Raw genomic sequence first — 26,280 nt, forward strand, 5'->3', positions numbered from 1 at the left:
TGAAGTCCCATGAGCATGTCTCTCCTTCAAATTCCTCACTGTGCTCGAGAGAGGGGGAACAAGGCAGTGCCCAGGGAGTTAGTCGTAGTTAAATACACCCTTCCCACACTGTGCTTTCGGCAGCATAAACACCTCTTTTTCAGTGGGTCATCTCTGCAGATTGGGTCTGTACGCTGGAAGGGTTTAAGTAGCTGTCACTTTTCCCACTCACAACCAAAGGGAATTTCTCTCAGCTGGAAAAAGAAAAGAAATAAAAGCCAAAAACTAGGAAGAAAATGAGGGGGAAGTGTTTTGTGACGGCACTTGAGGAACAAGAGCTGTGAGAAGGCAGAAGCAGAGAGAGTGTGGAGGGAGGTAATTTTTTTTCATCCTTTGGTTGTTGGTTTTTAATAAAGAAGTCAAACTCGCCTTGTAGATTTCCCATTAGGGGACAATACGCTTTTGTAGAGGGAGTCGCCGAGTCAGAACTAATAGCGCGCGCTGCGCCAGGATCCCAGGAAATAGCACTGCTAATAAGTTTCTGCCTCACTCCCTGCCACTGATGCCCTGCTCAGAGCATGAGTTGGTGGCTTACGGCCTGCTTGTGCCTGGAGGAGAGAGGCTGTGGGCTTAGCCTGAGCACCTGGCACTCTCAGCATCCTTGGAGATGTCGAGGAGTCACAGGACAAGGGGGATCAGCTCCAAACTGGAGGAGAGGGGAGGTTTATGTTGGATATTGGGAAGAAATTGTTCCTTGTGAGGGTGGGCAGGTGCTGGCACAGGGTGCCCAGAGAAGCTGTGGCTGCCCCTGGATCCCTGGTAGTGTCCAAAGCCAGGTTGGATGGGGCTTGGAGCAGCCTGGGATAGTGGAAGGTGTCCCTGCCCATGGCAGGGGGCTGGAATGAGGTGAACTTTAAGGTCCCTTCCAACTCAAACCATTCTGTGATTTTAGGATTTTATCTAGCTGTCCATCCATGACAAATCATTTCCCAGCAACAAGCCCTAAAGCAGAGCTGTCTGAGCTTCAGTGTCCCTTCCAATACAATCCATTCTAAGATTCTATGATACAATGGCTGTCTGAAGGTGAAGCTGTAGGGAGGAAGGTTGAGGGTCAGGAGAACATGGTTTTAGCTGGTTAGGTGGATAACATCTTCTGTGGGAGTGGAAGCCTGCCAGGTTCTGTCTGGCATCGCTGCAGGTGACTTGGGGAGCTCTGAAGCTCCTGTGGCTGAAGAGGGAAATGTCCTTCTTGAGTATTAGGCAGGTGCAGGTCAGCTCTGGCCAGATGGAGAGCCAGCCAGAAGCAAACCCTGCCTCCTTGGGACCAGGCTTGCCGGGCCGTGGCCTTGCTGAGCACGGCCTGATGATCTCAGGGACATTAATGACACGACACAGCATCTGCTCTGGCTTGTGTCCACCCAGCTGGAGCCCTAGCTCAGCCCCATCCAGCTGCATGTGGATGCACACTCAGCCTCTCCATTGCCTTTAACCTGCCCAGGCCTCCTGGGTTTGCCCTGGATGAGCCCAACCAATTCCTGGGAGGCAGAGGAGGAGAGATGGTGAGGACATCACTGGGACAGGCAACAAGTTATCCTCAGAGGAGGCACCGGGAAAGCTGAGTGACTCAAAAGCTGATGAAAGACCACCTGCTTACAGAGACTAAAGCAGGGGCTGGCAATTTAATTGCAGCATGATGGGCATCGTTGGCACATGAAATTGCTTCAAATCTCAAGTTCAGTGGCAGCAGGAGCAGCTGAGCCTGCAGGCCCATCAGTGATCTCTGGCTAGGAAACATCTCCAGAGCAGCCCCAGGGAAATGGAGAGGTCCATAACGGTGTTTTAATGTCCTGGCAGCTCTGTCCTTCCCTCAATAGGCAGTTGTTTCATTTAAGGCAGATTCTTAACGATGTTTAAACAACATTTAAAGCCCCCTGGGGGAGCTTTAAACCAGGGGGTTTAAAATCTGAAAATCTGTTTTGAGGGATTTTGCAAGCAACTGCTCCTGCCAGGTCTCTCCAGGGTGGCTGTAGTCACTGGCAAAGACAGTCTTGGAGGGAGCATGTGGAGATGCAAACCAGCTCCCCCCAAAAAAATGCTATGGCTTCCCTCTGTGTAAACACCCACAACATTGCTTCTCTGGAAGGAAGGCATCCAAAGCTCAGCAGCTTGTGGCCAGGGTGACCTGGAACACTAAGCCACCCCTGCACTGCTCAGGGAGGGAGGATCAGGTCTGTGCACAATGCTGTGGTTCTTCCTGTGGTGCCTGAGCCTTCCCAGGCTTGTGGCAGAGTCAGGAGCAGCTCAGAAGATGCTCCTCTCTCAGTGGTGGTGGTTCCTCAGCCTCATGCTGGGTGATGAGGTGACGGGGCAGTCAGTGCCATCCCCACTGCAGGGCTCGACAGAGTCACTGGCAATTGCCTCACCTCAGCCTCAGGTTCCTCCAGAGTGAAACCCTGCTCTCAGCCCCCCAGTACTTCCCCCGCCCAGGGCCATTTTTCCCTCTCTGGCACCATGAGATGTAGGTACCCGGGAGCATCCCCATACCACAGTTTTGCAGCTACTTGACCACTCTGCCTTTTTCCCAACCAGCCTCTCGACCTTCTCTTTGCTTCAGGATGAAAATGACAATCCCCCCACATTCAGCAAGCCCTCCTATGTGATAACCATCATGGAGGACATCATGGCAGGTATGGGGTGCACCCCATATGGGGCTCCTTCTCTGGGCTCCCAGGAGGGCCCTGGGTATTTTACAGCCAGAATGGGGTGGGTAATGCCTTTTGGGGAGGTAAAGCCTGGTAAAGTCTCATAGCTGTGGGGCCTGGGGGTTTGGCCACTTTGTGCATGTGTGGGAGAAGGGACCCCTTGGCTAGGTGACCTGCAGGAGCAGTGTGGGGGCACAGGGCAGTTCTGGCTCATCCCAGTGCTCATTTTTGCCTCCCCTAAGGAGCCACAGTGCTGTTTCTGAATGCCACGGACATGGACCGGTCCAGGGAGTATGGGCAGGAGTCAATCATCTACTCCCTAGAAGGCTCCTCACATTTTCGGATCAATGCTCGCTCAGGTGAGCCTCCAGACATGTTCTGCCCTTTTCCTTCCAGTTTCCTCCTTCACCCCCACCCTTCCCTCCTCTCCCCCTGTCAGCCTGCTTAGGAGACCCACAATTTAAGAGATTCACCAGATTTCAGACACCACCCCTTGCTCAGTCACCCTGAGCTTCAGCAGGGGCATGCATGGAAGCTCAGCTCCTCAGCCTAAGGAAAGGCTTGGCTGTGAAGGTCCCTGTTAGTTAAGGAGCTGCCAAAGCCTATCCATTTGGACCAAAAAAAGGGCCCATTTGTGGATTATCTGACCTTGGTTTTAAGTGTTTCTTTTTTAACCTTGTCATTTCCTGTGGCTGCAGGAGAAATCACAACCACGTCTTTGCTGGACCGGGAGGCCAAATCCGAGTACATCCTCATTGTCCGGGCAGTGGATGGAGGTGTGGGGCACCATCAGAAGACAGGCATTGCTATGGTGAGTGTGGGAAGAATTCCCATCTCCTTGAGGCAGTGGTGCCCACCTCGGGCTGGGAGTGTGGAGAGCTGCTGTGTTTCATTGTTGCTGTGTGAAGAGCATGCAGTGGTTCCTGCCCTCTGTGCTACCCCTGCTGCTGCTCCCAAAATGATTGTCCAGGTGGTGTAGACCTTGAAGTCAGCTTGCTTTCCTGGAAAACCATTCGAACAGGAGCCACTTGACTTTCCAGAGCCTGAGGATGTGGTAATGAGTCCTATTTCCCCTGCAGAACACTCCCTTTGTTCGGCTCCCTTTGTTCCTCTTGAGAAGGGGCTTACTCGGAAGCCTGCAGGTACAGGAGATTATTCCTTAGTCTGTTCACATGCTGTCTGGGTCAAGGGTTTCCAGCCAGTGCTCCTGGGAAGGTTCTGGTGCAGGTGCAGGTTGAAGCCTTGTGCTTTGCCTTGCCCTTTTCAGGCCTCAGGGAACCCCACTGTTGGCAAAGCCAAGAGGAAATATCAGGAGATCAAAAGCCAAAGATCCATCCTTAAGAACCTGATGATCTTAAAGGTCTTTTCCAGCCTTAACTATTCCATGATTCTCTCACTCCCTGCTCATGGTATCACACTCCTTTAGATATTTTATTCGTTTGGATGCTCCTGGGATGTTCAGTTGGGTTGCAGGAGAGATGTCCCACACAACACAGGGTGATGCAAAAAAATTTGTGATTGTGCTGAGGAGTAGCCCTAAAATAATTGTCCCTCCTGCCAAGGGCCATGAGGTGGTCTGTGGTAGCAGACTGGAAGCTCCCTATGGCATGTCCCAGAGACATGTGATGGCCTTGGCCGGGCAGCAGCATGGCCTGTGGAATGCTGAGATCTCTGGGGCTCCAGATGGGATTGTGTTCTCCTAACAGCCTTGTAAAAAGGCAAAACAAGGGGGAAAAAGACACCTCCTGATCCCTAAAAAGTTAAAGAATATTAAAACTCAGTGAGACTAGGGCAAATGAGTAAGTTTTTCTGCTGGGATGTACTCCCAGCACTCAAAACAATCATTTTTGATGGGGAATAAAGGTCCATTCAGGGCAAGGTCCCCAGGTGATGTAAAGCACATGAGCTGCTCAGAGTAGGGGTGGGTCAGCAACTTTCCCCAGGGACCACCTTGGGTGGTGCCTTGGCTTGTCCCTTGAGACTGTGGTGTCCAGAGTGGCCTCTTCTACCACGGGGTGGCACCAGCAGCTCAGCCTGGTGTGACAGCGGGACACGGTGATGTGGGAGCAGGGAAGATCCCAGGAAAAGCTCCGCCAGGACCTGCTGAGGGATGGCGGCTGCCAGGGGCTCCCCTGGAGCTGCAGCTTTTTCCCTCAGACACCTGTAGTTCCCCATAGGCTGGGGAGAAATGGATGCTGTGGGGAGGTGAGAGACTCCCAGGCAGCAGGATGCATCCCACAGGCTCGCTGCTGTCACTGGGATGCCATTTGTCACACTGAAAATGAAGACAGGTGACACTTCAGGGCACCTTCCTCGCCCCTGCTCTTGTCTTTGCACCTCCCACCCCCTGTTTACTGTACTCTCTCCTCGTTTCTCATTTATCCTTGGTTTGTTTTCTGTTGCTTTTTACCAGTCACTTGGATTTTTCCTTCCTTTCCTGCTACATTCCCACCACATCCTCTCCCCCACTGATTTTCATCCTCCCTCCAGTGAAGGAGCTGCTTGAAGACACACCTTGTGCCCTGTAGTTGTTCTTAACTGTGATAAATACACAAGAACGAAACCCAGTTCAGCTATGCCAAGGAGCCTTGGCTGCAAAGCTGTTGTTTTTTTGCAGGCTTTCCCTCCAGAGGGTGAACACAGAATCACAAAACCATAGAATAACTCAGGTTGGAAAAGGTTTCTGAGAAAATCAGGTCCAGCTATTCCCTCAGCGCTGCCAAGGCCAGCACTAACCCGTGTCCCCAAGTGCCACAACTACACGTCTTTTAAATCCCCTGAGGGATGGTGACTCTGCCACTGCCTGAAACACATGTTGGGTACATCCAGGGGACATTCCATGCCTCAGGAACCTGTATCTCCTGCAGCAGCTTTGCTTCCTTGGTCTTTCACAGGTGAACATCACGCTGCTGGACATCAATGACAACTATCCCACCTGGAAGGACGAGCCATACTTCATTAACCTGGTGGAAATGACCCCCCCCAACTCGGATGTCACCACGGTACGTGGGAGGCAAGGTGATGGTTGTACTGAAGGGTTGGCTGGAGCAGGGGGTCACCTCCAAACAGGTGTCATCTCCTAACTGTGGCATTGCCTGTGTCACCTTCAGTCCAGCACCATCTTGCAGAATTCCATTTGAAAGCTTGCTCCTGAGCCTCCCTGCTGCTGACTATCCCCTGTGTTTCTTCTCTCTGCTGGGATATTTTTTTTCTCTCCACATCATGTGGATTTTGGCCAAATCCTTCTTTTCTTAGCCTCTCCTGTGACCTCCTTCAAGGACCTCTCTGAAAGACTTTGATTTACAGCCTTTCAAGTCCCTCTGGCGAAATAAAAGAGAAGGAGAGGGGGAGGCTTCTATTCCATCACGCCGAGAGAAAAATGACGGGAACAAAATGGAAAATAAATGAGGGAAAAGTGAAGAGAATCCACAAAATCATATAAGGAGGAAGGCTGCAAAAAAAAAAAAAAAAAAAGGGGAAGAAGGGTCTTGCAGTGCTGCCTGAGCCAGAGCACAGTGGTTTCCTCTCCTTCAGCCCTGCTGCTCAGTGCCAGCTTGAAGTCATCTTGCCTTTGACAACCCAATTAGTTGCTGGGAAAATAATTATTTTGTCACCAATTCGATGTAAATTCAGCTGCAGGACAAGCAGCGGGAGCTGAGGAAGTTATGAGGGCAATGAAATTGGGGTGTTTTTTAGTGTAAATGTCTCCTGTAATTAAAAACATCACAGGGAGAACAATAAAGCACAAAATATCTGGCATGGAAGAGAACTCCACCAAGGAATTATTCTCAGCATTCCCAATGTGGCAGCACAAGTTCCTCAGAGTGTCTCTTAGTCCTGTTTACTTTATTTTTTCAAAGGATCCTTGTTTTTCAGCTGGCTTTATTCAAAAGGAGGAAAATCCAGTTTGATTGCTGCATGTTTGTATCTTGTCATGCCATTACCTCCTGTGCTCACAGGCCAAGTTTGGGGAGATCTAACACCACAGCAGAGGTCTCAAGGGTGCAAAACCCCTGCAAATGTCATGAAAATGCAGAGCTGGTTGAGGGAAGAACTTCTTTCTGCTGCTGGTGCAGGGAGGCCAAGCTCGACACCAGCAAACCTCTGCGGGGACTCCCCAGGGGAGTTAATTCCCAGCACTGTCCTGTAATTCTGCGCTGTTCCCTCATGGCAGGTGGTGGCTGTTGACCCGGACCTGGGGGAGAACGGCACAGTGGTGTACAGCATCCGGCCTCCCAACAAGTTCTACAGTCTCAACAGCACCACGGGCAAGATCCGCACCTCGGGAGTGCTGCTGGACCGGGAGAATCCCAACGCCCAGGAGGCGCAGCTCATGCGCAGGATAGTGGTGTCCGTCACCGACTGTAAGCTTCCGTCCCATGCCGACTGAGCTGAACCTTCCCCAGCCTGATTTTGCCTTTATCACAAAGTCTCCTGCATTTTCTTTTCTCTTGTTTTGAGCAGGAGTGTTTCTGAGGTTAAATAATGAGAGTAGCTTTAAACCTGCTGCTAAAACAAACTAGAGACCCTTCAAAACATGAGCGCAGTCGTTCGTGTAGCAGCCCTGAGAATGAGCCTGAGAGGCAGGAGCTCTCCCTCCCCTCAGCCTTACTCCACTGGCATCCCAGAAAAATCAATAGAGCAGGTGAAGGAAACAGAGCTGATGGGTTTTTCTCTGGAAATATTGCAGTAGGGAAACTTTTCTTAGGAAAAAAAGGGTAGGTATACAAAGATTCTTTATTTTCTTTATATATATATATATATATATATTATATATATTATATATATATATATATATGTAATTCTTTATTTTCAGAACAAAAGGGAGCGGTTTGAAACCAAAAGAGGAGAGATTGAGATTACATGTTGGGAGGAAATTCTTTACTAAGAAGGTTGTGGAACAGATTGCCACAGAGCAGCTGTGACTGCTCTAACCCTGGAAGTGTCCCAGGCCACGATGGACAGGGCTTGGAGCAACCTGGTCTAGTGGAAGGTGTCCCTGCCCGTGGCAGAGGGTTGGAATTAGATTATCTGTAAGGTCCCTTCCAACACAAACCATTCTGGGATTCTATCTAATTTTCCATCTGTGGCAGATCATCCATGACAAATCAGGACCATCACCCCATCCTGCACTGCTGTCTGCATAGGGGGTGAGGGCTCCTTTTTAGGGGAAAAGGGTGGAGAGCGTTAACCTTGAGACCCCATTTCTGGCTTCTGCAGGTGGAAGGCCACCCCTGAGAGCCACCAGCAGTGCCACAGTTTTTGTCAACCTGCTGGACCTGAACGACAATGACCCCACTTTCCAAAACCTGCCCTTTGTTGCGGAGATTGCCGAGGGCCTTCCCGTGGGCTCCTCCGTCTTCCAGGTGAGAATATCCCACTGCTGCCATTCCTCACACTGGGAGCTGCTGCTATGGCTGCCACGGCTTCTGCAGAGCAGGCCAGCAATGCATCCTCTCCCTTCTCCTCATCTTCTCCATCTCCATCCTCTCCATCTCCTTCTCCTTGCCATCCTCTAGATAAGGAACAGGGGGGATGCATAAAGGGCTGTGTATATTTACTCCATGGGCTCACTCCCAGTAGGGAGGATCCTCCAAGGCCATTTCATCCCTGCATCCCTGGGGCCAAAGGCACTTGGGGTTTCTGTACCATGACTTCCATGGCCAAGAAATGATCAGGGTGCTCTCCCCCCCAGGTGGTGGCCATCGACCTGGACGAGGGCCCCAACGGGCAGGTGTCCTACCGCATGCAGGTGGGGATGCCCCGCATGGATTTCCTCATCAACAGCACTGGTGGGCTGGTCACCTCCACGGCCGTGCTGGACAGGGAGAGGATCCCCGAGTACTTCCTGCGGGTGGTGGCCAGTGATGCCGGCACGCCCGCCAAGAGCTCCACCAGCACCCTCACTGTCAAAGGTGGGTGCACCCAGGCCCCGTGGGGACAGGGACACCTCCCTGGAGGAAATGCAGTTCCTATAGGAGACACACTGGGGCCTGAAAACAGGACCAGATCTGGCTTTGTGTACAGCAAGACATAGAGATGGTTCCCATCCCCACAGGCTCTGTATCTGCTCTCAACACACTGCAGAGATGGGGAAAACGTGGTGTTTCTGGCAGGGCCCCCAAATTCTCAATTTTTATTTTTTTTTCCATTCCCCCATCCCCAGTGTTGCTTTTTATTTTGCTTCAGCATGTGATTCCCATCAGCTGCATGCCTGGACAGCCCACACAATCCCAGTTCAGAGCTGGAGCCTTATTGCAGTGGCCTGTCTTTAATTTAATGCCTTGCTATTTACTGGCTTTGTGCAAGTCCACTGCTGAAAAAAGATAAGCATCATCTGGAAATAAATTGACCCTGGATTGTCCTCAGGCCTGAGTTTGGAAAAAAAGTTCCTTGTCCTGTACCTTCAGAGCTCTATGATATGCCCCAGGAAATACTGAGCTTATATTTAAGTCCCATATTTTCCTTTGAATGGGGATGGAAACAGGCTTGGTGAAAACAGTAACTTGAATTTCAGTGGTGTAATGGTTTTTTGGCTCTGAGGAGGGTGATCTGTGTCTATCAGAGGCAACCAAACACAGCCTACAGCCACTCAGCAGGAACCTCCACCGCACAAATGGCAGGGAGAGTCAGGCAGAGCATTCCCTGGGATGCTGAGAGCAGCAGGCAGGAGGTTAGGGAGCCCAGCAGAATCAGCCTGGCATCTGCAGGAGGGACAGTCCTGGCAGCACACTCAGCTCTGCTCCCCCTTTTCAGTTCTGGACGTGAACGACGAGAACCCCACCTTCTTCCCCGCCGTCTACAACGTGTCCCTGCCCGAGGACGTGGCCCGGGATTTCAAAGTGGTCCGGCTCAACTGCACGGATGCTGACATCGGGCTGAACGCTGAGCTCAGCTACTTCATCACAGGTGTGAGCCCCGTGCAGAACGGGAACTTTGGCTGCAGGAAGGCGCAGGCTGCCCCAGACCTCGGCCGGGGTGTTCTGCACTTCAGCGCTGCCTTTCCCAGGCCCTCCAAACCTTGTCCGGCATCGCCCTCTGCTGAACAGCCCCGCTTGGCTCCCGGCCGTGCCGGCCACTCTCCTGACCCCCGGCATCCCTAGAAAAGCATTGGGATGGGCAGAACACAGCTAGGGAGCAAGGGCTGGGGTGGCTTTCATGAGTGTTTATGGTTAGAAGCCATAAATAGAATCTTGCGGCATTTTCATAGCCCCATGGGCAGGTGGGATTGGGTGGGCAGGGATGCCGCCCAGGCAGTGCCCGCTTGCTCCGCAGCTGCAGCACCTGCAGCAGGAGGCTGGGGAATCCCCTGGCCATGGTTTGACTTGCAAACTGCACACTGAGCCCTCAGGAAGAAGGTAAAAACAGAAGTGCCACCACAGAGTCATTTTTCCCACAATAGCAGCGTGCCGTTTCATGTCACGGCCCCTCTTGCCTCTCCGCAAGTGAAACGGGATGTGTTGTCCCACAGGTAGCACGGCTCACGTGCAAAGTTACCCCAGCTTACTTCCAAAGCATTCAGGAAATGATTCACCACTGGACTTTCCCTGTGCTGTGAGGCAGAGGGCAGGTGCTCTTCTGGGGACAAGATTCAAAACTATCCTTGCACAACTGGACTGACCCTGTGCCCAGGCTGCAGAATCCAAGGAAATGGCCTCAAGTTGCACCAGGGAAGGTTCAGATTAGATATTGGGAAAAATTTCCTCACTGAAAGAGTAGCCAGGCTTTGGAACAGGCTGTCCAGGGAAGTAGTGGATGCTTCATCCCTGGAGGTGTTAAAGGTCAGGTTAGACAGGAGCAGATGTCCCTGCCCATGGCAAGGTGTTGGAACAAGATGACCTTTAAGGTCCCTCCCAACACAAACCATTCCAAGTTTCTATTCTACTTGTCCTTTGCTGCAGGTGGGAACCAGGATGGCAAATTCAGCGTTGGCTTCAGGGACGGGGTGGTCAGGACAGTCGTGGGTCTGGACAGGGAGACCGTGGCATCCTACACGCTGATCCTAGAGGCCATTGGTAAGGATTTCCCAGGGATCCCACGGGACCACAGCCACACCTGGTGGCCATGCACTGTCGAGCTCCCTTCCAGGTGTGTTGGAGGGGCAGCAACTTCCAAGGCATTCTGCAAACCAGAGCCTGTGCCTGGTGTTAACATGTCACAGCCCATGTGAATGAATGTATCCCAGTTCCATCGTGACTTTTGCAGAGGATATATTCTCCTCTCAGGTTTGCCCAGCCCCAGGGCTCTCCCTTTCACCTGGGAAGGAAGGCCCCCTATTCCTGAGAGGCTCCACACTGTCCAGGGCAGCCCTCTACCCAAAAATGCCAATGCCACGGCATCATTCCCCCCCACGCCACGCCAGCCCTTGGCTCTGTGGCTGCTGATTAACCCTGAGCCACCTGGCACAGGCAGAGGGTCCGTGTGCCAGACTCAGCTTGGCTGTCATCCCCAGAGCTTTATAATGATGTGCCTGTTCACAGATGACTTGGATGTCCCTTTTGAAAGGAGAAGTAAGTGGCCTGGACAGAAATGTTGGGGGCACAGCATTGCAGGTGCCACAGGGGTTGCAGCAGGGATGCTGCACTGCCTAGGCACATAGGGCTGGATCCCAAGGGGCAAAGGGTCTGTTGTGCCCCTCCGATGGGGATCACACTGCTTGTGTTTTCCCAGATCCCACAGGCTCCCACCTGGGTGGGTTTAGCTCCCCCTGCAAAACAGGCACGTTCTTAAAATCCAACCCCAGTCTATGCTTCCCAATACCTCATTCTTTCTGGCAAATCCAAGAGCTGTGCTGCCATGGCCTTGTCTACTGAGCATCAACCCATCCTGGTGCTCTTTGACTGAGAGCTGGGCTGAGTCTGTGGAAAACTCATCAGGCTGTCTTCATCTCCCAAATCCCAGCAGTCCTTTCACTTGGTGTATGGAATTGCAAATCCTCTCTAATGATCAGTTGCATTTCTAGCCTCACTGGGCTCTATGGCAGAGCTTGGGGGTGGTTTGGCTTTTCCTTTCTCTTTCAAAATAGGAAGGAAAAAAAAAAAGCCCTAAAACCCCATGGTTCAGTGTGGGATTTGAAAGCTGCAAAAAGATGAAATGTTTTCGTTTAGAAATATTGATCCTGTTATTTCAGCAGCCAGGGGCTGTGCACCACCTGTGCAAAGAGGTGATTGAACCTCCCTCCCTCACCTTTCTCTCCCTGCAGACAATGGCCCCACCGGGAACCGGCGCACGGGGACTGCTACCGTGTACGTGACTGTCCTGGATGTCAACGACAACAGACCCATCTTCCTGCAGAGCAGCTATGAAGTCAGTGTCCCCGAGGACATCCCCGCTGCCAGCAGCATAGTGCAGGCACGTGGCTCTTCCCCTGGCACCCTGGGGTGGGAGGTGGGCATCCCCCACCACCTGTGCCCTCAGCATGAGCTGCTGGAAGCCCAGGGCAGAGATTTTCTCTCCTTGTTGGTGGTCTGTTCCCTTGGGGCAGGACGAGATGTGTTCTTGCTCATCCACTCCTTTGCTAGTCCAGGCTGCAGGTGCCAGAGAGAAGGCAGCAAAGATCAAGGGAAAATTAAGAAACTCACCCCATTTCTGCAGGGGGTGAGAGAAGAGCCAAGCCCCGTATTGGCAAGGCCACTTTGGCTACATCCCTGCTTTCTCCCTCCTCCCAAACAGAGATTTCCATGGGGAGGGAGAAGAGTGCCTGCAAAGAGATGATCAGAGAGGGGGGAAAGCCCTCAGAGAGGGTGAAAAGCATTTGGACTTTGCTTTCATTTTTGTTCTTCTTTGAGGGAGCGGTGGGCAGAGCTGAATGGCTCAGTGAGCACCGAATGAATGCAGGCATTCACACAGGCTCCGGGGCCTTCCAGCATCCCTTCAAACCCAGGGCTCTTCTGGAGCGGGCACCAAAGGCTCTTTGCAGAGGGCCCTGGGAAGGCTCCTCCTGCCTTCAATACCTCTGCCGGCACAGGGAAAGGGGCAGCTTTGTCCCTGGTTGTGGTGGGCAGGATGAGTCACTGGCAGAGAAGAAAGGGGCCTTTTGCCTCTTGCAACAAAGGTTTGCTGGGAGCCGCCACGTGTCTGCTCGGGGCAGCTGGTCCCCAAGGAATCCTGTGGTTCCTCATCAACTATTGTGCCATGGTGTGGTGTACCTGATGTCTCTTGGATCAGGCACGGTGTACCTGATGTCGCTGGGATCAGACATCAGCCTGCAATCCCAGGATGGAGGTGTGTCCCTGCACAGGACTCCTAAAATTGAACCGGTTTGGCAAATAGGAGGAATGGAGGGAAATCAAGTGTGACTGGTGTCAAAGCGCCTTTGCTTAGAACCTGCTTCACAAAAGAGGGGGATGCCCTTGCAAGTCCATGGCAAAAGAGAGGAAGTATTTGGGGGAAGTTGATTTTCCACAGAACAACATGGAAGAGAAACAGAAATGAGCCATCATCTGGCTTTAGTTTAATTTACACCTTCAGTGTGGACCATGTGTACCCTTCAAATGCATCCCCACATCCCCAGGGCAGCAGGAGAGTTTCTGAATGTTCCCCATCCATTTCTCCCAAAACCAGGCAGACCAGGACCAGAGAGTAGGAATGGGAATGCATTCACCACAGCAACCCACAGCTGATTGCATGGAGAGGGTGACAGGGATCAGGCAGCACGTGGGAGCATGAGCCTCCCTGTACCTGCTCCAGAGCACAGCTTGGGGGGGAATCTCCACTGAGGATTGCTTTCTGTGCAGGTTGTTCCCACTGTCTTCCAGGCTGTTAGTTCAGGTGGAGCACAACTTGCACAATGTTTTCCAAAAGAAATGAAGCAGCAGGATTTTTTTGGACTGCCCGGTGGTAGCTGCGTGTAGGAGTAGTTTGGAAGCCTCCACCTTCCCTGGCAGGAAGCAATAACCTGGAAAGCATTTGGGAACCTGACACTGCAAAATCTCCTGTCACCTCACAGAGCCACTGCCTGGAAATGAGTTGCCCAAAGGGTCTCTGCCGGGTTGCTCAGGATACCAAGGGATGCTTGAGAAGGCAGCCAAAATCTTGGGAAAGAGCAGCAGTCCAAGATCACATTTTGGTGGACTCCATCATGTCCCAGTCCTGGCTGGTGGAGAAGCTTCTGGGACAGGCAAGCGGGCTGTGAGACACCAGCTGGCTCCTCCTGAAGCTGCTGATGGAGCACCTCAGGGAGCCCAGACGCTTCCAGAGCCTCAGCTGGGGCTCGCTGGCATCCTCGGGGTGGTGGGGCAGGCACTCATGGGGGCCGGAGAGGGACCGCCCCAGCGCCGCTGGCTTGCAGAGGGTGATAAAGACGAGGAGGGTGGCCAGGACCAGGAAGATGCAGACGAGCCCAGCGATGATGGGCAGCCAGTCTGTCACCTCAGGGGATGCAGCACTGGGTGGGACCAGCTCCGTGATGGGAACCAGAAGCCCAGGAAGAGGTGGGATGGGAGAGGTCCTGTTGCCAGAGTCCTCTGTGCTCATCTTCCCTGCAGGGCAAGGTGATACAGAGAAGTGGCACAGGTGATTACCACATGGAAGCCGGACAGACAGGCACCCTCTGGTTAAAACAGTGGATTCTTGTCATGCCCTGATGTCCAAGATTCTCCCAACCATGTTTTCAGTGGCACAGGGGACAGGAGGTGTCCACCTGCTTTGCCAGGAGGCAAAGCACAGAGGTGGAGTTTACACTTGCCAAGTATCACCGTGAACTGAAGTGCTAAACCACCCGGCAAAGAAATCTACCACTATTTATGGGTGGTACCATGGCCCCTTTTTTGGGGGCATGGAGGACACTTTTAGGGAAAGCACACACATTGCATGAAGATTTTCTGGAAGAGATAAATATCTATGTGCTACAGAAAGTTCAAAATCCTTCCCCCAAGCTGCTGAGGTTTGGTTCTCCTCTGTTCCCCAGAAATGCAGATTTGTTGAATTTGCTGTCATTTGGGGATTTCGTGGTTATTCTCCTGAAGAAATTGGCCAGTTGGTTGAGCCTATGCCCTGATAAGTCCTGATCAAGCTGTGGTATTTTACTAGCACTGTCTATATTATTTTGCAGGGGTGAAGAGTAACGCCCTCACCCTACTTGTGCCAAAAATCCTCATGTCAGGCATTTTGCTGACCTGCTTTCAGGCTCAGACATGTCACAAGTGATGCAAACCAGCTTCCCAAAGTGTCAGCAGTGATAGCTCTTACCTAATGCCTGGTGGAATCTGTCCTCTCTTTTCCCCAATGGATCAGGTCCTCCTCCTAAGAGCATTTTGCACCCAGTTTTTTACTTACATGCACCTCCCCCAGCCCCAGACAGGCTGTGCCAGAGGCTGGCATCTCTCCAGATGGAGATGAGGGCTGGGGAAATCCTGTTTGTGCCAACCCTCTGCAATGCCCTTGGTGCTCCAGTCTGTGTGCTGGAGGTAAAGCTTTATTATGCTGACTTTCCTGTGGAGATGTGGGAGAGCTGTCTAACTGGCCTGTGGCTGGGCAGTCTCCTGGTAAGCTTGGATTTGGATTGAGCTAATTTAAAACTGAGATCTTAGGAGGGGAAAGGCTGGGCTGCAGGGGCTGCCAGGGTCTCTGGGTCTGCTCTTGCATCCACCATCCCAAAGTCACACAGGTGTGTGTAGGGCAGCAGCCAAACGTTCACCATAAAACGTTCCAAAAAGTGGAGAGAAGACATCAGTGACATGGTTTTAATCACTAAGGGTGTGCCAGCCTGCCCAGAGCTTGGGGGTCTTTGGGGAGATGGTGCTGTTTACATGGGTCAGAGCTAGGTCTGTACCTGGGAAATGAGAAATGCAAAAACAAATGGGTCAGCGCTTGAGAGGTGAATCCCTGTGTGTACTGCAGTCAGTGCCAGGGACTGGGACTCTTGTCACTCCCTCCACAGTGATGTTTCCACCTCTCTTCACCCCGAAAGTATTTTTTTTATCCCCAACTGGCTCCGTCCTTTTCCCTCAGCTTTGGGAACAGAGCAGCAATCCCAAGGACTCCCTGTTCCATGGGCAGGCTCCTCCGTGCTGCTCAGGCATGAAGGCCAGCAGGCAGGGCTGCAGTGTGTCCCACACCAAAGGCAGCCAGAATCAAGGTTTCCACGGTTACCTTCATGCTGGCATTTGCTGACTGCATGTGTTCAGCGTGGTGACCTTACATTGCTCCTTCAGAGGCAGCCAGGAGGCATGGACAATTCCTTCAGGCTGTTTTTGCTCCCTTGCTCAGGGCTGCAGAGTTTGTCTTTTAAATTCACTTGACAGTGTTCCATAGAAACCCACCAGGAGAGATCTCACCAATGTTTTCCCAGGCTTTTTCAGCCATGCCCTGTTCTCCTCTTGCTTCCCATCCAGCCTCTCCTCACACCCAGCTCAGCTGGCAGAGCTTTGATAGCATTGCCCCTTCCCAGCACCACTGTCCCACCCAGGCTCCATATTCTTCACCCTGGTGGGTTGAAAGAGATTTTTCTGTCCTGGAAATCCTCCCCAGAGGTTCATCCCTGCCTGATCAGCTCCAAATATCACACATCCCCACAAGCAGTCAGGGTCCAGCCCTGGCCATGAGGAAGATGAGGATCAGAGGGAAAAAAGAGAAACAGCAAAAGGTAAAATGCCCCTGAGGAAGGTGGAAAGGAAGAAAAAAAGAATGATTCTCGTGCATGGGGAGCAGAGGGTTATTCCGCCCAGCACCAGGCACTGCTCCCTGGCCTGGCCCAGCTGCTTAGTTTGGCAGTTTTTCCATATGCTCTCCCTCCCTTTTCCTCAAATTCTTGTGAAGAAAAGGCTGTTTTCAGGCACTGCCTGTGACACAGCTCCATGAAAAGCAGCTCTCATTCCCCTCCCTGGCTTGCTTAGCAACACTTTTCCTGGAGCTCCCCAACTTTTCCCAATGTACTAAATCTTTCCACCGGCTTGCAGGAGGAGGTGATGCTGGGCAGTACCAAACAGCCTGACCCTGGTTGGGTTCCCGGAGCAGAGGGCCGAGAGTGATGCTGCTCCCCATCACCCTCGCTGTTAAACGGCACAGCTGCATCCACAGGACTCTCCCACCAGCAGAAGAGAGAGCAACGCGACTGGGAAGGGAGGAGGGATGCCTGACTTCATGCCTACCCCACACTTTGCATCCCCACCCATTTTCAGCCCTTTCCCCGGGCTGAGGGCAGCAACTCTGCCGCCAGGGGTCTGTCTCACTCCTGGGGGTGTCCTAAGGGGCCGGCGGTGGCTTTGCCGGGGGATTTGGGCTCCGTACCTCTCCGCAGCCGCCCGAGCCCGGGCTCAGCCTCCCGCACTCCCGCCTCGCCGCCTCTCCCACCGCGCTCCGCCGCCTGCCAGCCCCCTCCTCCCTTTGGGGAGGGTGGGACAGAGGTGGCAGCCGCGCTGGGGACAGCCTGAGCCAGCAAAGCCGAGGGGCCCCGAGCCCCTTCCCGGGCTTTACCTGCGCTGTAGCGCCCCGGAGCTGTGTCCTGCTGGAGCTGTGTCCCTTGCTGGGTCCGAGCACCCTGGGAAGCGTCCCTGCAGGATTTGTCCCTGTAGGATGACTAAATGGTACGGTCGTGGGCTGAGCCCCCTGTGGTGGGAGGGGTGGCACCTGGCCTCCACGTGCCTGATCCCCCCTTTTCCCAGAAAATCTACTTTTCCCCATTCTTTTATTGCCCCTCCTCATCCTTTTCTGACACCTTTCCAGTAGCTGGGGGGGAGTTGAAAGGGGGCTGTGACAGGCTGGCTGTGCCTGCAGAGGGATGAAATAGGCTGGAGCTCAGCTCAGCTGCACAAAGTGGTTTCCACCTGCAGCAAAAAGAGCTTTTCTCTCACTACTTGCCTTGCCATTGTTTTCCAAAGTTTGGGACAGTCTGTCAAAGCATCACTTTTCTCTTGGGACCTCAGCAGGTCAAACCAGCAGCTGCCAAGCTCTCCTTTCCAGGCTTCAGGCTGACAGAAGCACACCTTGCTTTAATGCAAACTACTGATTTTTAATAAAAAACAATTGCCCAGGCTGACCCATATCACCTAGTTTATGTACCAGAGCTCCAGGCTTGGGGTGAGCTGGGAAGAGGATGGGCCAAGGGATGTTTGCAAGGTGCAGTTGGCTCATCCTGAAATGCACTCTCTTGTGCAAGGAGTGGCACAAAAAGCTGCAAAGATTTGCCTCCCACCCCTTTGTTTTTCCTCCTCTGGCTACATGATACCCTCTCCCAGTGCCATGCCAAGGCAGCTGGTGTGCCTGGGCATCACTTGCCTGCTGCCGCTGGAGGAGCCCATCCATCCATCCTACGGGAGAGGAGACAGCCCAACTCTGCCTCGGGGAGCCCAGCAGGTGAAAGAGCTGGTGTGGGAGGGAGAACTACCCACTGTGAAAGGAAGTCCTTGAGGGGACATGGAATAAGTCATAAGCAAGATATTAACTGGTCTGGGACAGAGGAGAACAGCACATGTGGGCACAGAGATGAGAAATCCAGATAGAGGTCAGTATTTTCCAAGTGTTCTGCTGACACAAGTGGACTTGGTGGAAGGAAGCAGGAGCAGTTCAAGGTACCTCGAAAGCATGTTTCAGAGGAGCATCTCTGACTCCTGCGAGTGTTGTGTGGGGCTGGGGATGAAAGCCCTCACTGTTCCCATTGCATGTGCATCCTTGGCAGCAGCCTTTCCTCTTTCCAGCATGAATCTGGGTGCAAACCTTCCTGGGAAAAATAAACTGCTGGGTGGTATTGTAGGAAGGAGATGAGGTAGAAGACACCTTGAAGAGGGAAGCAGGGAGAGAATAAAGGCTCAGAGCATTCCCTGCATCCTCGCCCTGGTGATCTCTGAGGAGCCATGCTGCAGTCGAGCTTTGGGTGTTTTGTGGGGAGTGGGTTTTGCCCAGAGAAGATGCAGGGGCTCGGTGCCAGCTGGACTGGAAGCCCCGGCCCTGCTGGTCACTGCCAGGTCCCGCTTCCCATCTGCCGGCTGCTGGCCGGGGCTTCAGGAGAAGCTCTGCAGTCTTGTTCAGTGACACCAGAGGGGACCCGTGCCTTGGTTTTCCCAGGGCGGAGGGCAGACTCTGTCCGTGCCGAGACTGTGCAGTGCATCAGAGCCTCGGGGTGTTCCCACCCCTGCTCAGGGGCTCACAACGACGCTCTAGGCTGGTTGCATTCACATTTCCTTTGACTTTTTTTCCATGTGCTGCTGCTTGGGTGACTCACCAGGATGCCATGGGCTGCGTGCCCACCACACACGGGGGCAGCTTCCCCTGCCCAGCTCAAATCCCTGGTGGCAGTACCACTGGGAGAAGCATTGGAATGCAGGGTAGGATTGATGGAGGCACCTCCTCCAGCACACAGACCCGTGGGATTTGTGATGTGGTCCCGAGGCTCAGCTCCCACCTCAATCCAGCAGCTGAGCTGGCAGCCAAAGGCTCCTGACCCACTATCCCTGCTGTCCAGTGGTGAGGAGAGAGTAACTTACTTTGCTTTGTGTTTGGTAAGCTCCCCAGCTCAGGTAGAGAAGGATGTCCAGCTTTGGCAGAATAGGAGGACTAGTCCTAGTCTGGAATTCTGTGCCCTTCACCTCTGCTCCTCTGCTTTTCTCACAAAGGTGAAAGCCACTGATGCGGACGAAGGCATTAACGGGAGAGTGTGGTACAGGATAGTCAAGGGTAAGTCCAGGTACCCCTTTGTGCACTGGGGAATTTGTCCCAGGCTCTGCCCAGCCTTGGGCAGTTGAGCTCATCATCCTTTTGTGCTTTGGAGGCCACAGAACCATTTCTCCCAGCCCTAAGTAAAATTCAGCTTTAGGGCTCGTTGCTGGGAAATGATTTGTCATTGACAACTAGATAGAATCTTAAAATCACAGAATGGTTTGGGTTGGAAGAGACCTTAAAGTTCACCTCACTCCAACCCCTTGCCATGGGCAGGGACACCTTCCACTACCCCAGGTTGCTCCAAGCCCCTCCAGCATGGCCTTGGACACTTCCAGGGATGAAGCAGCCACAGCTCCTCTGGGCAGCCTATGCCAGGGCATTGCCACCCTCAGAGGGAAGAATTTCTTCCCAATATCACTTTTATCCCTGCCTTCTTTCAGTTTGAAGCCATTTGCCCTTGTCCTGTCCCTCCAGCCCTTGTCCCAGGTTCCTCTCCATCTTTCCTGGAGCTCCTTTAGGCACTGGAAGGGACTCTGAGGTCACCTCAGAGCCTTCTCTCTTCTCCAGACTGAACCTTCACAGCTCTTCCAGTCTGGATCCAGAGCAGAGCTGCACCAGCCCTTAGAGCATCTTTATAGTCTCCTCTGGACTCACTCCAACACATCCACATTGTTCTTATTTGATGGGATTCTGTAACTCCTCCTGGCTTGACCCAGGGCCAGACTGATCTAGCTCAGTCTGATGTATCCAGAGGTGATGGGGCTGAAGTTTTGCTCAATAGTTTCCCTCCAAGGGAGGGCGCTCAGTATGTCACCGGGATGGATGTCGAGCCAGAGGACAACATCCCTCCTGTTTTTTTCTCCCCCCACCAGGAAATGAGCACAACCACTTCCGCATCAATCCCAGCACGGGGCTGGTGATGAGGGGTGTGCGGCCCCTGGACAGGGAGCAGAACTCCTCCCACGTGCTGGAGGTGGAGGCCTACAACACGGAGCAGGGGCCCATGAGGAGCTCCGTGCGGGTGAGGACCCTGCGGCCACCGTGGGCTGCATGTTCGCGCAGGAGGTTTGGGGTGCTTGGCCTTCCCAGCACTTGCAGTTGTGCAGGAAATTAGAAAAATCTGGCACGAAGATGCTGGTGGAAAGTCTCTGGGGGCTGCTCATGGGTAGAGAAGAGCTGGTTGGTGGGGGTGGTTGTTTAATTTTATTTTGTTCCTGTGACATTTTGGTGCCATTAGGCTGCTGAGTGGTGCAGCAGTCCCTCAGAGGGCGTCCTGCTCCCTCGGTGAGATGCAGGAAGAAGAGTTGAGCCTCAGCCTGTTGAAAACCAAGTGTCCTGGCCAGACACTATTTAAATAATCCAGGGCCCAGTGGTGACAGTCCTCAGCTGCAGCACACCAGCTTCCCACAGTTCCCACAAACCCAGCACTGCAGTTGCTTCTATTCTTAGACCCAGGGATGGGGTGGGCTCTGGCTGAGTGTGAAGTGCCCCCAGAACTAGCGGCAAGCAGAAAACCAGGAGAAGGAAGTGTCTTCCCTGGGGAAACAGCACTGAACTTGGAGCAAAATTTCCCACCGAGTCACCAGCATTTCTGTGTTGCGAGGTCTCCAAGGGTTTGATCAGGCGATCCCACAGGATGGAGGAATTAATGTACCCAGTGTACTCCCCCCCCAGCAGGGAAAGACTGACTCACTCCAACCCACAGGGCTTGTTTGAATCTGTGATGTTAAACCACTTGTGTTCACTCTCCATCACATGGTGTTTGAAGAAGAGATTAGCACAGGATCATGGAAAGGGTTGAGTTGGAAGGAACCTTTAGTCTCCCCTAGTTCCAACCCCCCTGCTATTGTCAGGGACACCTCCACCAGCCCAGGTTGCTCCAAGCCCTGGCCAGTCTGGCTTTGAACACACTGAAATGTTTCTCCCACAAGCTCCATGAGGTGTTTGTTTCCCAAGCTCTCCCGGTTCACACCTGGTTTCTCCGGGGCTTCCCAGGTGATCGTGTACGTGGAAGACGTCAACGACGAGGTGCCAGTGTTCACCCAGCGCCAGTACAACCGCCTGGGGCTGCGGGAGACGGCGGGAATTGGGACATCGGTGGCCGTGGTCCGGGCCACCGACCGAGACACAGGTGGGAAGGGTGGGGTGAGGAGCACCCAATGTGGGGGAGAGCGCTGAGATCAGCCACGGCGCGGATCCTGGCTTGGCTGCGCTGAAATCCCATGGGATGGGCTCTGCCAGGGGTGGGCAGTGGTGCCTGCCTCTTTGGGGTGTGTGGTCCAGCCACCACCACAGCTCCTGCTGCCTCCCCAGGGAACGGGGGTCTGGTGAACTACAAAATCGTGTCGGGCGCGGAAGGGAAGTTTGAGATCGACGAGAGCACGGGCCTCATCACGACCATAGAGTACCTGGACTACGAGACCAAAACCAGCTACCTGATGAATATCTCTGCCACGGACCAAGCGCCCCCCAACAACCAGGGCTTCTGCAGTGTGTATGTCAGCCTGCTGAACGAGCTGGATGAGGCTGTACAGTTCTCCAACAGCAGCTACGAGGCCGTGATCATGGAGAACATCCCCCTGGGCTCTGAGGTACTCCGCGTCCAGGCTCGCTCCATCGATAACCTCAACCAGATCACCTACAAGTTCGACCCCAACACCAACCCACAAGCACTCTCCCTCTTCAAAATCAATGGGATCACGGTAAGCAGCCACAGCATGGTCCCTCCTGGCTTGTTTGGGCACTGTGGGCTTTGGTTTTGGTGGTCAATGCAGCTATTGCTCCTGCTTGGCAGGGTGTGATCACGGTCAGAGGCCAGGTGGACCGAGAGAAAGGGGATTTCTATACCTTGACAGTGGTGGCTGATGACGGAGGACCAAAGATTGACTCCACAGTGGTGAGTAGCTTCTCCCAGCTTCCCCATCACCCACTGACTACTTCAGATGCCCTCCCTCTCCCACCTCTGTCATGCCTGTCCTAGCTGAGCTTTCTGCTCCAGCTTCCAGGGTCTGGAAATCCTGTTCTGGGGGAAAACCTGCTAAAACAGTTTTGAAGGAGGTAAATTTAGGGGCCTTGAAATACTCCACAGTGGTTTGTGTTTCAGAGGGTTATATTTAGAAATTTCACAGGCAGCCCGGCAGGGGGTGATTTGCATTTCTCTGCCGAGTGCAGGGCCAGCCCAGGGGTGTCAATGGCTCTGCTCTCCACGCAGCGCCATGCTCTTGCCCTAACCTCTCCCAGGGTGAGAGGCAGATAACCCTAGCTAGAAAAAAACAAAGGGGTGCCCCAAAAGTGGAGCCACCAGATCACTGCAGAGAGATGCCCATGACCCCTGGCACTGCTGTGGTAGGATGCAGGGTTAACCCACACTTCCTCATCCCTCACTAACTCCTCATTGTTTGTGTTCTCTCTTTCTCCCTCTGCTTTCCTCCCACAGAAGGTAAGTGTGTCTGTTGTGCTGGGGACCAGAATCCCTCCCACGGTCCACACTGAGCTGCGGGGAGGGACTGGGGTGGAGATCTCCAGCACTGTCCCACCAGCAGCAGTCTCCCCGCCTCCCCCAGGACGTGGGGCGGCCCCGGGAGCCGCCCTGCTGCTGGCGAGCAGAATCCCGCCTCCCTGATCCGGCACTTGGGACAGCAGCTGCCGGATCTGCCGCAGGGGCTGAATGAGCTCTCCATGCTCCTGGCTCTCTGTTTTGAATTCAGCAGCAACAATAACTGAATCACCCCAGGGCGCACAGCTCGCTTCCCAGCTTCCTCCCGGGATGTTGTCGCATTCAGCCCGGCCGCACCTGGGAGCTTGGGGCACCCATAAATAAATCCCCGGGAACAGAAAGGCTCTTCCTCTCTCATTTCTGTGTTTCCCTGCAGCACTTTGATTACAAACCCGGTGAGAGCATTTCCTCTGCCTAATTGTGGCCAAAGGTAGCCAGGTCTCCTTCGAGCATCTCGTGCTCGTGTGTCCTTTTCCAGGAGGCAGCTCAGGTCTCCTCCACACCCCACTTGTCCTGGTTGAGTTAAACACACTCGGCTCTGCCTTCTTTGTGCCCGTTGAGCTTTAAAGCAAATCCTGCCCAACCCTGCTGCTGTGAGCGTGGATGAAATCACTGCTAGGAAAGTTTAGCAGGAAGGGGTCACCCTTGCAGCACCCGAGCTGCTCCGTGCCTGGCTATTTGGAAGACAAACACCAGAGGATGTTCCACAAATACACTGCTTGAGAGATGCAGTAACCTTGTGGTGTTTTTCAGTCTCCAAGTGTCCTTCCTCCTCCTCCTCCTTTGCAGGCAGGGATGTAACTTCAGCTCCTGTGCTCAAACAGCTGCATCGTTCCCAGAGGGGTGGATGACACGCTGTTGGCACCTCAGAGGGGTGTGGTGTGCTGGTGGTGTGTCAGGGTGGCTGTTGATGCCAGGAGGGCAGGGGCCTGACTCCTGTCCATGCCCTGAGCCCCGTGCCCCCCTCACAGGTGACCATCACAGTCCTGGATGAGAATGACAACAGCCCCCAGTTCGACATCACCTCTGACTCGTCTGTCAGCGTGGCCGAGGACACCGCCGTGGGCAAGAGGGTGGCCCTGGTCCTGGCCCGAGATCCAGATGCAGGCAGGAATGGCCAGGTAGGGAGGGAGACTTTTGGACGGTGCTCTCAAGCACGTGGTGTGATTCCTGGGGTTTTCCTGTGCAGGGCCAGGAGTTGGACTCAATGATCCTTGTGGGTCCCTTCCAACTTCCATGAGGCTGTGTGTAGTGTTTCACTGACACAGAAATCCTCCTGCCAGCCATCCCAACCCCTTCCTCTGCATCCCTTTGAGAAGAAGCTCTGGTCATTAATGCCAGTGGTTTCAGGGGAGTTGTGCAGTAAGTACCAACAGTCCTCAGTAAAGACATGCAGCAGGAGGGGGAAAACATCGTCCTTGGGCTGTCTGGGGCAAAGAGCTCTGTGGGACAAGTCTCAAAAGGAGCCCTGCAATCTGAAAACCAGCTGTGGCCTCTCCTGCCATGGGGGCCGGCAGCAAAGTCCTTGGCAGGCTGAGCAGGAAGCTCTCTGACATTTGTTATTTTCATTACACTGCCAGTGAGCATTAATGAGGTCCCATCACCCTTAATAATAAAAATTGTTGGCAGCATGGGAGCTGGCAGGGGGCTTGGCCCTGTTTTCTTTGGGGTGGCTGCAATAAACCAGCACACCTGTGGGTCCCACTACACTGGACCTTTTCAAAAGCTGAGATGTCTTGGGGAGGATGGGGGATTTGTTTTCATAGGGTCTCCTTTCTCTTCTTCCTCCTCACCATCATTCTGCCTGCCCTGGTTTTTCTTCCCTGTGATGTTTCCAGGTGACTTTCTCACTGACATCAGGGAATATCGGCCGGGCCTTTGAGATCCGTACCACCAACAACACCTACGGCGAGGTTTTTGTGGCACGGCCGCTGGACCGGGAGCTGCTGGATCACTACACCCTACGGGTCAGCACCAAACCACCCCTCTCACCCCTTGGCCTTCTGGTCTGAGCACGGAGGCTGTTTGCTTGGAGCTGTGGGCTTCAAAGTGGCACTTTTTTCCTTGAAAATCCACCCCGAACGGCAGATCCAAGCGTCAGACGGCGGCGTCCCTCCCCGGAGGAAGGAGCACATTCTGCGAGTGAACATCCTTGATGTCAATGACAACCCCCCTGTCATCGACAGCCCCTTCGGCTACAATGTGAGCGTGAGTGAGGTGAGCACCCAGCTCCTCTCCTTCCATCCTCCCAGGGCCAGGTCTGACCACGAGGCAAGTGGGGACTACAGAGTGTCCCTTGCAAATGTCACCTTGGGTCATCTAAACATCAGTACAAACCTCATCTTTGGTCCTTTGATGGTTGGCGTCCCCTTCTCACCCTCACCTTGGGTGATGGAAGGGTTGGCAATGCCTTGAAAGCCCTCACTGGTGATGCACTCCTAGTTTTGGGCTAGAAAAAAGCTCTACAAGCAACATAAGCCCGTGAGGCTGCAGGAAGGAGAAGTGGCTACACACCCATGGAAATGCCACCAAAGTGACACAAGAGACGGTGCCGTGCAGAATAAGAATGGCTTTCAGGAAGCAGCTTAGCAAGGCCTAGATAATTAAGCAATAAAACACAATCAGGCATGAGAAAAGACAACTTATTTCCTGACAGTTTAATTCCTGGACTGAGGCAGGGGGGGATTCTCAATTTGGTGATGAAAAATGAAATATGAGTAATAGCCAGTGCCACTTAGCTGTGAAGAACTTCTGGGCATGATTTATAGCTTAGCATTAAGGATATTGCCCTGTTAAGGTTTTCTTATCTATTTAATACATGTTCAGAGGAGGTTGAAGAAGAGAATTTCTGTTATGATTCTCCCCATAATGAGACTATCCAAAAATAATTAGCCGAGCTCTGGGTCCATTACACAGCCTTCACCTCTGCACACCCTGCAGGTTTTATGCTCTTCCAGGCTGTGCCAGACTAGATAAGGCCTAAATGTGCAGCTTTCCGCTGAGCTGCTCGGTGTTGGGGCAGAGAGTTTGGAGCCTCAAGCACATCAGTGCCCTCTCTAAATTAGAATTACATTATTAATTAGGTATTTTATATGTGATGAGGCTCGCGGGATTTACATCATGTATCTGCTTGCCCCGCAGAACGTCGGTGGTGGCACGGCGGTGGCCCAGGTGCGCGCCACCGACCGGGACATCGGCCTCAATAGTGTCCTCTCCTACTACATCACCCATGGGAACGAGGACCTGACCTTCCGCATGGACCGTGTCACCGGCGAGATTGCCACCCGGCCCTCCCCGCCCGACCGTGAGCGCCAGAGCTTCTACAGCCTCGTGGTCACCGTGGAGGATGAGGGCAACCCCTCGCTGTCGGTGAGCCACCAAAGCGGGCCTATCCGGGGCAGGGTGGGGCTGGGCAGCGCTGTGGGAGTAAGCTCAGCATGAGGTGTTGGACAGGAAAGGGGAGAAAAGGCACGGGGTGTGATGTTTCAGTGACTTGGGGTCCAAACC

At 53.4% G+C, this 26,280-nt stretch overlaps 2 protein-coding genes across 2 annotated transcripts in view; one reads left to right on the forward strand and one right to left on the reverse strand.

Annotated features, from left to right (window-relative positions):
- The window catches only part of CDH23 (cadherin related 23), a 185,306-nt gene that overhangs the window by 126,370 nt on the left and 32,656 nt on the right, over positions 1-26,280 (forward strand). Inside the window, exons 18-36 of the mRNA XM_083865855.1 lie at positions 2,594-2,666; positions 2,924-3,040; positions 3,380-3,492; positions 5,576-5,683; positions 6,856-7,045; positions 7,902-8,047; positions 8,377-8,596; positions 9,438-9,590; positions 10,583-10,696; positions 11,884-12,032; positions 19,232-19,292; positions 20,150-20,298; positions 21,273-21,408; positions 21,591-21,979; positions 22,072-22,173; positions 23,745-23,894; positions 24,612-24,740; positions 24,862-24,990; positions 25,915-26,142. Coding sequence (XP_083721981.1) covers positions 2,594-2,666; positions 2,924-3,040; positions 3,380-3,492; positions 5,576-5,683; positions 6,856-7,045; positions 7,902-8,047; positions 8,377-8,596; positions 9,438-9,590; positions 10,583-10,696; positions 11,884-12,032; positions 19,232-19,292; positions 20,150-20,298; positions 21,273-21,408; positions 21,591-21,979; positions 22,072-22,173; positions 23,745-23,894; positions 24,612-24,740; positions 24,862-24,990; positions 25,915-26,142 — 2,856 coding nt within the window. The remainder of the gene's footprint in view (positions 1-2,593; positions 2,667-2,923; positions 3,041-3,379; positions 3,493-5,575; positions 5,684-6,855; positions 7,046-7,901; positions 8,048-8,376; positions 8,597-9,437; positions 9,591-10,582; positions 10,697-11,883; positions 12,033-19,231; positions 19,293-20,149; positions 20,299-21,272; positions 21,409-21,590; positions 21,980-22,071; positions 22,174-23,744; positions 23,895-24,611; positions 24,741-24,861; positions 24,991-25,914; positions 26,143-26,280) is intronic.
- LOC310912248 (uncharacterized protein C10orf105) lies at positions 13,740-16,958 on the reverse strand (the record flags this gene model as incomplete). Its single annotated transcript, XM_083866684.1, has 2 exons — positions 16,911-16,958; positions 13,740-14,161 (listed from the first exon to the last, which is right to left on the reverse strand). Exon 2 carries the CDS (start codon positions 14,154-14,156, stop codon positions 13,740-13,742), a length of 417 nt encoding a protein of 138 aa, XP_083722810.1. The 5' UTR covers positions 14,157-14,161; positions 16,911-16,958.

This window comes from Zosterops lateralis (assembly GCF_965231275.1).
Source record: "Zosterops lateralis genome assembly, chromosome: 8".
NCBI lineage: Eukaryota > Metazoa > Chordata > Aves > Passeriformes > Zosteropidae > Zosterops > Zosterops lateralis.